The 14,283-nt window shown below is 38.2% G+C and overlaps 1 protein-coding gene across 1 annotated transcript; it reads left to right on the top strand.

The window, feature by feature from the left end:
• The first annotated feature begins 1,950 nt into the window (after positions 1-1,950).
• Positions 1,951-10,506, top strand: Nudt15 (nudix hydrolase 15). The gene is made up of 3 exons (XM_026393693.2): positions 1,951-2,153; positions 5,840-6,036; positions 9,296-10,506. The coding sequence occupies exons 1-3, from the start codon at positions 1,993-1,995 to the stop codon at positions 9,433-9,435; spliced, it is 498 nt and encodes a 165-aa protein (XP_026249478.1). The 5' UTR covers positions 1,951-1,992; the 3' UTR covers positions 9,436-10,506.
• Positions 10,507-14,283: the final 3,777 nt, after the last annotated feature.

The following is a 14,283-nucleotide window of genomic DNA, read 5'->3' as shown; positions in this document are numbered from 1 at the left end:
CAGGATTTTTCTTCATTTATATTTTATTTTTATTTGGTGCATGATGTACAAACATTTGAAATAGTATCTTTTTCCCTCTCATATTGGTAAATAACTTGTCTTAGCACAATTTATTTTTTAAATAGATTACTTTACTCCCCCAAAACACTTATGCGTGCTCTCAAGTCATAATTTATATGGGGATGTTTCTTCACAATTTGTCCTTGCCCTGGTATACTTCACTGATTTGAAACATAGTGAGAATAAGTTCTCTGGTGTGGAGGAGGTCATTTATGGAAAAAACAATGTGCAATGGCACATTGGTTTAGAGGGATCTTATAAACATTGGGTTGGAGTAAATAAATGAGTGCTAAAAGTGTCACCTAGATGAGGGCCCTGATGAAGTACTCCAAAAGGGAAGTGGACCTCAACTCAAGTGGTGAGGATCCTTTACATCCATGCGAAAAGGAATTTAAAGATGGATGAATTTATTGAGAGAAAGAAAGAAGTGCACTGAGAATCAGGGTTTGGAGAACACATTAACTACTTCTTAACTGTTACAGGGCAGAGGCCCCTTTCACTCCAATTCTTTCAATCATGCCAGAAAGATTTCAGATATGTAGCTCAAAATAACACGCATAAATTTTTTTAATATATTTTTTAGTTGTAGATGGACACAACACCATTATTTATTTATCATTATGAGGTACTGAGGATCCAACCCAGAGCCTCACACGTGCTAGGCCAGTGCTTTACCACTGAGCCACAACCCCAGCCCCCCCGACACGCATGAATTTATCAGAAGGAATTACAAAGAAAAAAATGGGAGACCTTCTCAAGGGAGAGACTGGGTTTTCTCAGAGGACAGGAAGGGCATGATCCTCCTACCCTCCAGTTTTATTGGGCAGGAATCCCAGGGAAGTTTCCAGAATCCTGCCCAGGTCCACCTCTTGACTTTTGACTGATGGCAGGATGACATTAAACTTTCAAGACCCCACAAGGGCATGACAACTCTGAGTCACTTTGGCCCATGCTGATTAGTTCTAATTGGAACCTGTTCTTAAAAGATTTTATGGTCAGGAGGAATTATCCTTATCTCCCTAGGTTCTGGGATCTGGTCTGTATAAGAGTCACGAAAGTCCACCCATCCCCACTTCAGGGTAACTTGTGTTCTTTTTTAATGGACATTTCAGACCTCCATTTCCCCTACAGATAATAGGCAGTTTGCTGAAAAATGTAACATATCTTGCTGACTTAAGCCAGGCAGGCTTCAGGCTTTTTAAAAGTGAAAGCACGTGGGGAGTGGGGGGGGTCAGCATAGTGGGCCCAGTTTATAGAATTATTTCCTTCACCTCATGTTCCCACTACTAAATGTCTGTTCCCTATCATTAACGAGGCTTATTTACACAGGTAAGATCACTAATATAGGGATATGCTCTAAGAGGTAGTTTTTACTTCTTCTGTATTGGTAACTGGGCAGGTCCCCCATTACCAGGATTAGGGGAGCCATTCACAGATAGGTTGATCATATCAGGATGGGGGGGCGCACTTACTGACAGGCGGTCCATTACTGGGATCGGGTATTATTTCCTTTCTTGTTTTTGATGCATTCTGCTTTTTGAACACAGCATTACAATAATGTGCCTGTAGATAAGGTCCAATAATTGATTTAATATTGCTGTTTGTAACCAAGGTATGTGAAAGTGACTTAAATCTGGCCACTGCTGCGTTGTCCCCCATGTCTCCTTCTTTATGTCTTCAAGCCTACCTCAAAAAAAGAGACGGTAAGTGGCCTTAGTTTAAATTGGTGGTCCGCCGTCCTCGAAGAGGAAACACAGCTTCACAAGCTGATAACCCAAGAGAGGTAGTGACAACCTGGACACAGACCAGAGACAGGGCGGACAGGTTCTTGTTTTGACTCTGCCGCCAGCACTAGCTCACACAGAGATTGGAGCCCGCAGGAGCGCAGGGAGCACGTCACTTCCTGCCCTGCCAGGCCCGCCCACCTGCGCTATGACGGCCAGCGCTGAGCCGCCTGGGCGGCGGCGGCCCGGGGTAGGGGTCGGAGTGGTGGTGACGAGCTGCGAGCATCCTCGTTGCGTCCTCCTGGGGAAGAGGAAAGGGTCGTTTGGAGACGGCAGCTTTCAGCTTCCAGGGGGTCATTTGGAATTCGGGTGAGCAGCCCCCGTTTCGACCCTGGAAAACGGAACGTGCGCTACAAGACACGTTCGCGCCATGCGTGCGCCGCGCACGTTCACGTGCGCTTGTTCGCGCTGATGTCGCGTCGTTTCTCTCTCGTTTCCGGGTTCCTCTTTGCGCCCCGCAGGCGCCGGCCGCGAGGGGTCGCTGGGCTGAGGAAGGAAGGCTGACCTTGCTTGGTGGCTGCTGAGAATTGTTCTGTGAAAAGGGCTTCTTAGTGGGCATCACCGAGAGGACAGTGGGCGTTTCTAAACCTCGAGCATTCGAGTGTTGTCACCACATTTGCACGGTTCCCGTGCTATTTAGACGTGCACAGGTATATTTAATATCCACTGGTTGCGTTACACTCTGAGCAAAAGATCTAGTGAGACTCTGCCCCTCAGTTTCTTCGTCTTTAAAATGGGGACGGTGGGCGAAATGTTTTTTAACGTTCCTGTCTGCCTTGACATTCTGTGATTGTAAAATATATCAGACGGATATATCAAGATCATTGTATTGTCATGAGCAACTAATAAAAGGGAAGCGAGCATAATAAAAAAATAAACAATGAAAAAAAATAAAGTATATCAGACGGACAGAGGGAGTTGGGCAATTAAGTGTTCTACACGAAAGTGAAGAAAACATGGGTTGCAAAAAATGAATTCTGAAGTGAGAAGGTTAAAATCAAGAATAGTTAAACAGCGTCTTCTAAAGTCTCCAAATCCAGCGTGTTTTATCTTTAGTGTTTATTTTTGAAAATCCAGCATACATAAAATGGAGAAACGAGTGAATCCTTAGAAACTCCACAGAGCTTGTTCTTGTTCCATCTAACTGCTCCTCCATTGCCCACCCAAAATACAGACCTCACACATCTCCTTTTGTAGGCAATGTTACGCGAAATCTCAGATGTTCCATTATATTATCCCTAAATAATTCAGTGTGATCTGCAAAATAAATTTATTTTATTTTTGGTACTAAGGCTTGAACCTGGGGTGCTTTACCACTAAGCTACATCCCCACTCCTTTTAATTTATATACATATTTTTTATTTTGAGACAGGGTCTCTCTAAGTTGCTTAGGACTGCACTAAATTGTTGAGGGCTGGCCTGGGACTTGGAATCCTGCCTCATCCCCCAGAGTTGCTGGGATTACAGATGTGGCCCACTGCATCTGGCTCAAAATAATTCTTTAGTATCTTCTGATAGTCTGTGTATGGTCCTCCTCGGTTTTCTTTAAAATGTCTTTTCACTCTTTTGTACCAATCAGGATCAAATGAATCATATTGCATTATTTCTCACTCTAAAAGTAATCCTCCATCCCCTTTTGCTCATGCCATTTATTTGTTGAAGAATATGGGGCATGTTTCTGAAGAATTTATGTAGTTATGTCCATGTTTTTCTAGTCCACTCATATTTCTTACAAAATGATAGTTAGAAGTATAAGTCTGGGGCTGAGGTGGTGGCTCAGTGGTAGAGCATACCTAGCATGTGTGGCACTGGGTTCTATTCTCAGCACTGCTATAAACATATAAAATAAAGGTCCATCAACAACAATTAAAAAAAAAAAGAAGTAGTAGTAGTATAGGTCTGATGCTTAATCAGAATTTGTCCTTCATAAAATATAAAATTCATGTTCTTTTAGCATATACAGTTTTTTAAATGGTCTTCAGGATTTAAAAAAAGCATTGATGTTTATCATTTTCAGATAATTAACATAAACCATTAATACAGTTTCTTAGATTATGAACCAGTTGCTCACATAGCTACACATTGTATTTTGTTGATGTACAAGCTACACATTGTACTTTGTTGATGTACCAAGATTTATTATCCAAATTTAGTGGGATTATCCAAATTTAGATCACAAACTAAATACAGTCTAGAATTATAATTACTGGAGTAATGGCTAGAGATAACTATCTTAACATAAGAAAGTGTAGGAGTCTCAGTTACCAGGTGATCATAACATTGTACTTGAATGAAGCCCTAGATAGCATGCTAAGCTCCTCTCAGGTACCCTTTCACTTGATCTTTATATAACTGTATACTGAATGAGCTAACTTCGATGGGGGAGCAAGTAGAAAATTGGTTTCTTTTCTCCTTCCACAGTCTTCAGACTTGAGTTATCTTTTCCTATCTCTGTTTCAGTGACTTTTCCTGTAAATTCTATTATTTATTTCATTAAAAATCATGTTTTGGTTATTATGATTTATTTCCAAACATTTGAAAGTTCAAGCCAGTTTAAACCTTCAGTCTCACTTCTCATGTCTAATCCCTTCTGTGATGTGGAAATAAAAGCCATTGTTTTGCTCTTTCTCCATCTCTTCCTCTCCTCACTCTGCTGTTTCTGACTTTCCTTCTCCCGTGTGTTGAGGAGGAAGAAGGGGTGAACTTTTTATGTGACTAGGGCAGCTTTAATCCCTCCACTGGTGCCCTCTCTGTTGGTATCCACTATCCAAGTTCGTGCTTTCTTTCTTGGTTTGTGTTTGACAGTTGGTTGGAAATCCCACAAGGATTTTTGTCCTTGACAGGGACAACTTTTTTTTTTACACTGGTCCCCCTTCTCTAGCTCTTGCTTCTAGTACATCACCCTGCATTTTTTTTCCTGCTAGGTCTTCTGTTAGATTACCCAGCAGTCTTTTGTGACATACACTTAGCCCAAAGGAAATCTGTAATAGAAATGATGATTTTTCACCGCTGCCCCCTTTCCTTGCTAAGCTTTCACGGAATGACCGCTCTAGCCAGTCTCACCTTCCAAATTCCTGAGGCAGGAAGAAGTGTCAACCTCTGTATTCACATGCATACGGAAAATCTAAGGAACACATTGCAGTTTTATACAAGAATTCTTACCCTTCTGTCACCCGTGCTCTGATGCACTGGGGTAGGGCTGGGTTTCTGCAGCTCATGATGTCTTTGGCAGGGACACATCAGTATCTCCTTCTTGGGAGTCATACCCAATCTCAACTGATTCTCCTGGAGAGTCTCTCATTTAGATGGTTGGAAAGAGTCTACCCCTCATTGGGAGGAGGAGAAACGTTCATACTAGGCTGAAAATTCTCAACTTTACTCCCTCCTAAATATCTCCTGCCTTTCTTACGTAGCCTGTGTGGGATTAGGGTCAGAAGACTAGCCTTACCTTCCTTAGCAAACCGGTGAGCGTGGATGACATGCTCTTCTGCTATACTCATGAGAATTTAGAGGTGCTAGTTGCCTATTGTCCTCCATTTTGAGGCTTAAACTGAAATTCTGTGAGTGTAGGAAAAGCCATAATATACTTCCATATACATTTATAACACCCCCATGAGAAGGTAATAGTCCTCTTTTTGCTAATCCAAAGTAGCAAGTAATGGACTTTCATATCCAGCCAAGATCTAGCTGACTACAGAGTCTTAACTAATACACTAAATTTCCCCCTGGTTGCCACAGGCTTACTTTCAGACCTATGAATTAGTGCTGAATTGGCTAAATGTTAATTTTTTTAAAACATGAAGTCCTTCTGGTATTTAGGTAACTAAATATAAGATGTACAGAATGTTGAAGGCTGAGTTGTTGATATGTCATTTTAAAGTATAAACTAATTGCAGTTGTATTTGCTTTGTGCTAGAAATTTCTAACCAAGTATTTCGTGGTAAAGAATTTTACATAAATAGAATTGACTACAATAGTACATTTCTGTTTTCCAGTGAGACCTGGGAAGAATGTGCTCAAAGGGAAACCTGGGAAGAAGCAGCTCTTCGCCTGAAAAATGTCCACTTTGCCTCAGTGGTGAATTCTTTCATTGAGAAAGAGAATTACCATTATGTCACTATATTAATGAAAGGAGAAGTAGATTTGACTCATGGTTCAGAACCAAAGAATGTAGAACCTGAAAAAAATGAAAGTAAGAGAATTATATATAATAATGCATTTTTCTTTGTGGAGGACGTATCATTGGAAGGAGTATTACATTCTGTTGCCATATGAAGAGGATTATATTTTCTTCATATTTGTGTTCCCCCAAAATTCATATGCTGAAATTTGTTACCCAGGTGATACTAACAGGAGGTAAGGCCTCCTGAATGGGATTAATACCCTTATAAAAAAGACTCCAGATAGACTCCTCACCCCTTCCTCCATAGGAGGATTCAGAGAGAAGATGGTTGTCTATGAACCAGGAAATGGGCCCTTGCCAGATACCAGATCTGCCAGTGTCTTGATCTTGGACTTCCAGCCTCCAGAACTCTGAGAAAATAAATTTTTGTTGTCTGTAAGATGCGTAATCTAAAGTATTCTAAAGTAATCTATAGTATTACAGCAGTCCAAACAGACTGGACAATATAGATATGCTAAAATCCTGAGGAATATAAGAAACCAGCTGGTTTGGGTTTGTGTCCTGGTTTTTTCACTCTGCACTATGACCTTGGGCAAGTTATTTAATGTCTGGGCCTCTTTTCTCATTTGCGGCAATAGTAACCCCTTTATATGGGGTATTATAAGGATTAAATGAGTTAATAAACGTATAAACCTAGTTGACATAATAAGTGCTCAGTAAGTGTTCATTTTTTGTGTGTGTGTTTATTTTTTTTCCCTCAGGTTGTGATTTTTAAGAAAATTTTTTTGTGTGTATGATTTCCTCAGTTTTCTCATCTACACAGGAGAAATAATACCTTCCTTTTGCAGAGAATGATTACTCTGACAAAGCAGTTGTCTGTTACCTTCTATATTAATTGAACACTCTGAAAGCTTTAATGACAAAAACATTGTTCTAAGGGCTTCATGTGTATCCTCTCTCCATAAGAAACTAAGAAAGCCAAGCACAGTGGCTGATGCCTATAATCCCTCATACTAGGGAGAATAAGACAGGAAGATCACAAATTCAAGGCTAGCCTGGGCAGTTTAGCAAGTCCATGTTTCAAAAAATAAAAAGGACTGGGGATATAGCTCGGTGGTAAAGCACCCCTAGGTTCAATACCTTGTACCTTGTATAATTCAAGAAACTAAAGAAACAAATCAAAATCTTTAAATGCATGTATTTTTAATATATGGGTATATACATACACACTCCGAGAGGTCTCATGTACTGAACATCCCCTGTAAACATTTAATTTCTCCAAAATGAAGACATGGCAGAGAAGGGGAAAGGGAAGCAGCCACATACAGAAGAGATGTGTGCAAACAAGAGTACAAGAGGCCAGAGAGTGGCCAGGCTCACTCTTTTTATAACAATACACTATAGAGAACCTATGAGAAAAGCATTCATCCCTCTTAAAAACCTAATTGCCTCCCACTAGGCCCCACCACATAAAGGTTCCACCACCTTTCAGTTTCAGCATCACTATACAGGGGACCAAGCCTCTAGCATGGGATCATTTGTTAGATCCACTCATTCATATCAACTATAGCAATGGGTTTATTTGTAGTGTAATGATGCAGTCTCCTTCCCATGTTCCTCGGGTCCTGGATTTGGAGAGCCTACTTCAATTTACCATTTATTTCATCCTTCCAACAGCTGTGTGTTCATATTAGGAGAATCATTCAAACATTTTTTTAAATTTATTTTTTTGGAGTTAGATACAATACCTTTATTTCATCTATCTATCTATCTCTTTGTTTGTTTGTTTGTTTGTTTATTTATATGTGGTGCTAAAGAAACAATTCAAACCCAGGGCCTTGCAAATGCAAGACGAGCGCTCTACCACTGAGCCACAACTCCAGCTCCTCAAACATTTTATTTTCTAGGAGATGGGGGTAAACTCAGCACACATGCAATCTTTCACCTCACCCCACTCCAGGTACTGAGGATAGAACTCAAAGGTGCTCTACCACTGAGTTATGTATGTATGTCAGCTCTTTTTATTTTATTCTGAGATATGCTCTCACTAAGAATTTCAGGTATGTACCACCCGCTAGCTACAGACAGCTCTCTTGAGGATCAGTTAATTCAGTATCTGTAGCACATTATTGGGCACTCATCTCCCTTTCTCTGTCTCTATTCCTCTTGATCTCTCTCTAGTAGTTAGTGTGTAGTCATGGTGGCTAATCAACTCTTTCTGTATTTGTTCCAGTTTCATGGCTTCTTTGTTTCATGCCTTATTAGACTAAAAATACATAACCTGTATTTCATAGGCAGAGAAAGAAATATTTAGTAGAATAAAAAGCACTCATACAAAGGTAAAAACATGTAATCATAAAAAGTCCTATTTAGAACCTGGAGTGTACATCTTAATATAATAATATTTCTATGTTCACCTTTGTCAGAATAATCATTCTCTGCAAAAGGAAGTCATTGTTTCTCCTGTGTAGATGAAAAAACTGAGTATCTGTGCTTTTGTGTTATTTATTTCTAAATCATTAAAGAAAATACCATTCCCTAGAATCTTTTTCTAGGATTTCATGCATTTTAAAACTAACAAACACTGTTAGATCTTCCCTTTTTTAGTGGATTCTTTTAAATCAGCTCCCTTTGTATTTGTCTTTCTATAGAAAATATTCTAAGGCACAGTATTGCTCTGTGCAGCTTCTGTTAGTTGTTTTTTTTTTTAAAAAAAGATGGAAGAGAATTTAAGAATACTGTAATCTACCTTATTTTACAGGGAAAGAAACTGATCTATTTTAATGTAGCATATCCTATACTATATAAAGTGTTTTGCATTTTGAGACAGATATTTGAATAAACAATGAATAAATACTAAATCTGGGTTTATCATCATGTGGTATTTGTAAACTTCCTATTCAAATAACAATGTTTTACATGATCATTCTCTTCTTTAAAATATTCATTTTAAATGCAAATTGTATTTGTATAGTTAAGCTAATGCAGAATATCACTGTTGGAGTTTATTAATAGATCACTTTTAAGTTTAATTCATTTTTCTCTACATATAAATTAGCTTACTAACTAGGCACCATGGCACGTTCCTGTAATCCCAGTGGCTTGGGAGGCTGAGGCAGGAGGATTGCAAGTTCAAAGCCAGCCTCAGCAACTTAGTGAGATTATCTCTTAATAAAAAATAAAAAGGCTGAGGATGTGGCTCAGTGGTTAAGCAACTCTGGGCTCCATTCCTAGTACCAAAAAAAAAAAAAAAAAAAAAGCTTACCAAAATAAGTACTGCTTATTCCCTGTCAGGTAAATACATTGATTTGGTCTCTTTCTTTTCTAGGTTGGGAATGGGTTCCATGGGAAGAATTTCCTCCAGTAGACCAACTTTTCTGGGCCCTCCGTTGTTTAAAGAAGCAAGGCTATGATCCATTTAAAGAAGATTTGAACCATCTGGTAGGATACAAGGGAAATAATCTCTAGGTGCCAAGAAGACTCCTTGATTTTATTTTTTAAAAGACAAAAATAAGGTCTAGTTAGGGAATGAGGATACAAGGGAAATAATCTCTAGGTGCCAAGAAAACTCCTTGATTTTATTTTTTAAAAGACAAAAATAAGGTCTAGTTAGGGAATGTAAAATACATACATTTCAGAACAACTTCATTTTATCTAAAAATGTTCCATAAGATTGCCAGTTTATTTGCATTCTCTTAAATATCTGCTTGGGAAGATCTTTCTGAAATAGGTCATTGTAGTGTATTTCAGACACAGAATGTAGGATAAATAGGGATATTGTGGTTAATCTGCTTTCCATATTTATCTGTGATATTTCCTGTGGTTTGTCATTACAGTTTGCATGGTATAATTACAATGGAACTTACCTTATAAGTGTTTCAGTTCAAATTCAGATATAATTTAAATTCAAACAGTATATCTATAGCAGGATTTATTATGTTTGTTGATTTCTCTTTTTCATTAAAAAACCTTTTTTTGGTACTAGATTGTGACAACTTTGTAACTAAAGAGAACAGGATAGGCCAATAAGGCATATTTCCCAGGTTCCTGATTGAGAACCTAAACTAAGAGAAGTGAGACAAACCATCTAAGATCTGTACCCTGCCATTAACATGCATGTTGTTGTGAGTGTGTCACTTCCTCTGCTGAGATCCAGTAGGCTTATATGTAAAGTGAGAGTACTTTAGGGCAGTGGCTCTTAAACTGTGGTCTAGGTGGGTCCTCAAGAACCTTTCAGGGTATTCAAAGCCAAAGCTATTATTATAATACTAAGATATCATTTAACTTTTTCACTCTCATTCCTTTATGAGCTTACAGTGGAGTCTTGCATAGTCTGCTTGATGTGTGATATGGTTACAGACTACGTGTTAAAGCAGATATAAGAATCCTGCTTTTTAATATGAAGTCAGATATTAAAGGTATTTGCAAAAATGTATGACACTGTACTTACTAATGATTTTTTTGTTTTAGAAAAAGTTATCTTTCAAAAAATTATGTTAACATATATTAGGTTTTTATTTGAAAATGATTAATAAAAATTCAAATTATTTTGTTTTAATTTCTAATATGATAAATATCTCTAGATGGGGTAGATATAATAGAACAGTGTTTCAGTTGAAATAGAAATCTTACAAAACAAAACAAAAAATCCTACAAAAACAAAATCTCTTTAATTTTTAAAAGTATAATGGAGCTGTGTACAGTGGCGCATGCCTGAATCCCAGCAGCTTGAGAGGCTGAGACAGGAGGAATAAGAGTTCAAAGCCAGCCTCAGCAAAAACAAGGTGCTAAGCAACTCAGTGAGACCCTGTGTCTAAATAAAATATAAAATAGGGCTTGGGATGTGGCTAATGGCCAAATGCTTCTGAGTTCAATCCCTAGTACCCCCTTACCCTGCCAAAAAAAAAGTACAAATGGATTGAAAACCAAAAAATTTGAAACTTCTGGATTAGACCATAAGATCATATCCTTTATGAACCCACTTCTTAAAATCCTGTGCTTGTCTTTTAAGTTTACATTTGAATTTTGCGCTTTCAAAAGGTTCTGGTATTTCTGCTACACGGGAATCTTTTTCTAGTCTGTGAATATCATTTTTAAGTTCTTTTTTAAAATATTTTTTTGTTATAGATGGACACAATATCTTTATTTCATTTATTTTTATGTGGTGCTGAGGATGGAACGCTGTGCCTCACGCATGGGAGGGAAGCGCTCTATCACTGAACCACAACCCCAGCCCTTAAAGTTCTTTTTTTAATTGTTGCTTTTTCAGAATTTTACGTGTATATAATTTAACATTTATAAACCTCATTTTCTGTGAGTTGTAGCTTTACATATTTTTGATGTCAGAATGTTTGAGGAGTTCAAGTTTGATAAATGCGTATTCCTCAGCTTTAGACACACTGAATTTTGCACAATGGAAAGTGTCCATTTTTTTTTCTGTTTGAGTATATTTGTTGGTATATTCTTTGTCTAGTTTGGTTTATAAATGAGAACTCCTAGAGAGGGTTCTCAGATAATAAATGGCAGTGACTAAGAGGGTATCAGGACATGAGTGTCTAAACTTTGTGCATAAGGCCTCACATGAAGATTGCTATTCAGCTGCCAGGGAGCAGGTTCTTGAACCTGTCTTCTAACAAATACCCAGGTGATTTTGGCAAGGCTTGTGGCTACACTTTGAGAAATACGACAATTAAGATAGCAGCCATTGTACTTTGCACAAGTCTAACTTTCTTAATATGAGGTGTGCTTTGCTAAAGGCAGCTCCAGCTTACTAAGCACACGAAACTTTTGACACTTGTAACAAAATCACATTATAATAACTTTGATGAAATACCAACATTACTAATTACATTTCATCAAAAAGAGTACTCTGTGCACATAGAACTTAACAGGTTAGAATAAGACTGAGCAGAGGAAATTTGGAAAAAGTCCATTCTTTTTTATTTTTATTTTTTTGGTACTGGGGATTGAAGTCAGGGACACTCGACCACTGAATCACATCCCCAGCCCTATTTTGTATTTATTTAGAGACAGGGTCTCACTGAGTTGCTTACCACCTTGCTTTTCCTGAGGTTGGCTTTGAACTCCCGATTCTCCTGCCTCAGCCTCCCGAGCTGCTGGAATTACAGACATGCGCCACCATGCCTTAAAGCACTTAATAGCAATGCCTGAGAGTATTTTCATACTAATGTGAAACAACTGTGTTTTCAGTGACAGAGAAATGATTAACCCTCATTGTTGACTTTGTAACTATTCTATTTGACACACTTTTTTCCCTTTCAGAAATATTTCTTTTTTCAGACTTGCTACACACAATAGAATCAAAGGCAGGATCAGGAATACTCATTTTGATAAAAGTATAATGTTCGTGAGTCTTGGACTTTTCCTTTTAAGTACTCTAGGATCAAAGGTGAATGTTTTAGCATGGGAAAAGCAGCACACCAAAAGCATGACATTTCTTGCTTTTTTTTTTTTTTTCTCTTTTAGTTGAAGATGGACATAATACCTTTATTTTATTTTTATGTGGTGCCAGGGATTGAACCCAGTGCCTCACGGCATGCTAGGCAAGCACTCTACCCACCACTGAACCACAACCTGGCCCCTCTTGCTTTGGTTTTAAAAGTTTATGAAAACTTTTGATTACACTTCATGAGAGACCCTTGTGATCAACTATAAAAATTTTTATCATAAAATATAACATTAATCATAGTTATTTTCAATATTTTATTTTTTAGTTGTAATTGGACACAATACCTTTATTTATTTATTTATTTTTATGTGGTGCTGAGGATCGAACCTAGGGCCTTGCATGTGCTAGGCAAGAGCTCTACCGCTGAGCCACAACCCCAGCCACATAGTATATATCTATTTATTTGCTTTTGAATATTTTGCTCGTCTTTTCCATAACTCTTGGGAGGTATATTTTTACCTTCTTTTGATAAACAAACTTATTACAGTAACTGTTGAATTTGAAACTTGGTTCTTTTTCATTATACTTAAAATTATCTGGATTCATTTTATTTATTTATTTACTTATGTGCTTGTAATCTGTTTTTCCTGCTGTTTCATAAGTTCCAGGAAGGCAGGCTTACTCTTATTCAATTCCTTACCCTCAGCATGTAATGAAGTGCCTAAAGCATAAGAGGTGCTCTAATTTACAATAAATGAATGAATGATTGGATGGCACCTCTGAAGGCACTAAGCTACATCAGGTATGGCAAATATTCTTTCTCACTGACTGCTCCCAAAATCAGCCTAGGAAGCCTTTTCATTGGGAAAGGACACATAATTGAAACCTGTTCCATATCCCTGAAGTGCAGGACCTCAAAGATCTCTAATGCTAATATTCTTTGATTCCATGAAACAGAAGATATTATAGTTTGGATTGGAAATTTCCCCCCCGAGGTTCCTACGGTCCCTTGTGCAGCAAGGTTCAGAGGCGGGGCTTTTAGGCCATGATTATATCGTGAGGTTGCTGGCCTCATTGGTGGACTACTGGGAGGCGGGACCTAGTTGAAGGAAGTAGGTCATTGTGTGTAGATGTACCCCGGAAGGGTCCATCTTTTCCTCAACCCCTTCTTTTCTCTCTGCTTCCTGGCTGCCATGAGCTGAGCAGCTTCCCTTCCAAATGCCTTCTGCCATGATGTTTCTGCCTTGGTGTAGCTGTTCATGGACCAAATCCTCTGAAATCATGAGCCAAAATAAACTTTTCCTTCTCTAAGTTGTTCTTGTCAGGTATTTTGGTTACAATGACAAAAAGCTGACTAACAAAAGGTAAGGTAGCTATTTAAAAGGGAGATTCAAACAAAAGATTTAGGAAAAGTGTGCCTCTTTTAAGGAGTGTAAGAACCACTTTCCTTTAAAAGATCCTGAGATCAGTTGTTTATACAGGGGAACTCAACATGCAAATATACGTATAATAAAATGAAATGTAAAATTTTAAAAAACATGTCCAGGGGCTGGGGTCGTGGCTCAGTGGTAGAGCATTCGCCTAGCACATGCGAGGCCCTGGGTTAGATCCTCAGCACCACATAAAAATAAATAAATAAAGGTATTGTGTCCAACTACAACTAAAAAATAAATATTAAAAAAAAATATGTCCAGGTACATTGGCACACACTAAATCCCAGCAACTCAGGAGACTGGGGCAAAAGAATCACAAGTTTAAAGCCAGCCTAAGCAACTTAGCAAGACCCTATCTAAAAATAAAAAGGACCGGGATATAGCTCAGTGCTAAAGCACCCCTGGGTTCAATTCCCAAAAATAAAAACCAAATATCTCAGTAAGTTAAACATTCTTTAAACATTTAGTAATTTA

Source organism: Urocitellus parryii, chromosome 2 (genome assembly GCF_045843805.1).
Source record: "Urocitellus parryii isolate mUroPar1 chromosome 2, mUroPar1.hap1, whole genome shotgun sequence".
In the NCBI taxonomy this organism is placed as follows: domain Eukaryota; kingdom Metazoa; phylum Chordata; class Mammalia; order Rodentia; family Sciuridae; genus Urocitellus; species Urocitellus parryii.
This window is presented reverse-complemented; position numbering and strand designations above follow the sequence as displayed.

Excerpts from the sequence above, each read along its gene's own strand:
- Nudt15 (XM_026393693.2), top strand. The coding sequence starts at position 1,993 with ATGACGGCCAGCGCTGAGCCGCCTGGGCGGCGGCGGCCCGGGGTAGGG. Across the intron at positions 2,154-5,839 it reads GGGGGTCATTTGGAATTCGG|TGAGACCTGGGAAGAATGTG; the intron begins GTGAGCAGCCCC and ends TCTGTTTTCCAG. Across the intron at positions 6,037-9,295 it reads AGAACCTGAAAAAAATGAAA|GTTGGGAATGGGTTCCATGG; the intron begins GTAAGAGAATTA and ends TTTCTTTTCTAG.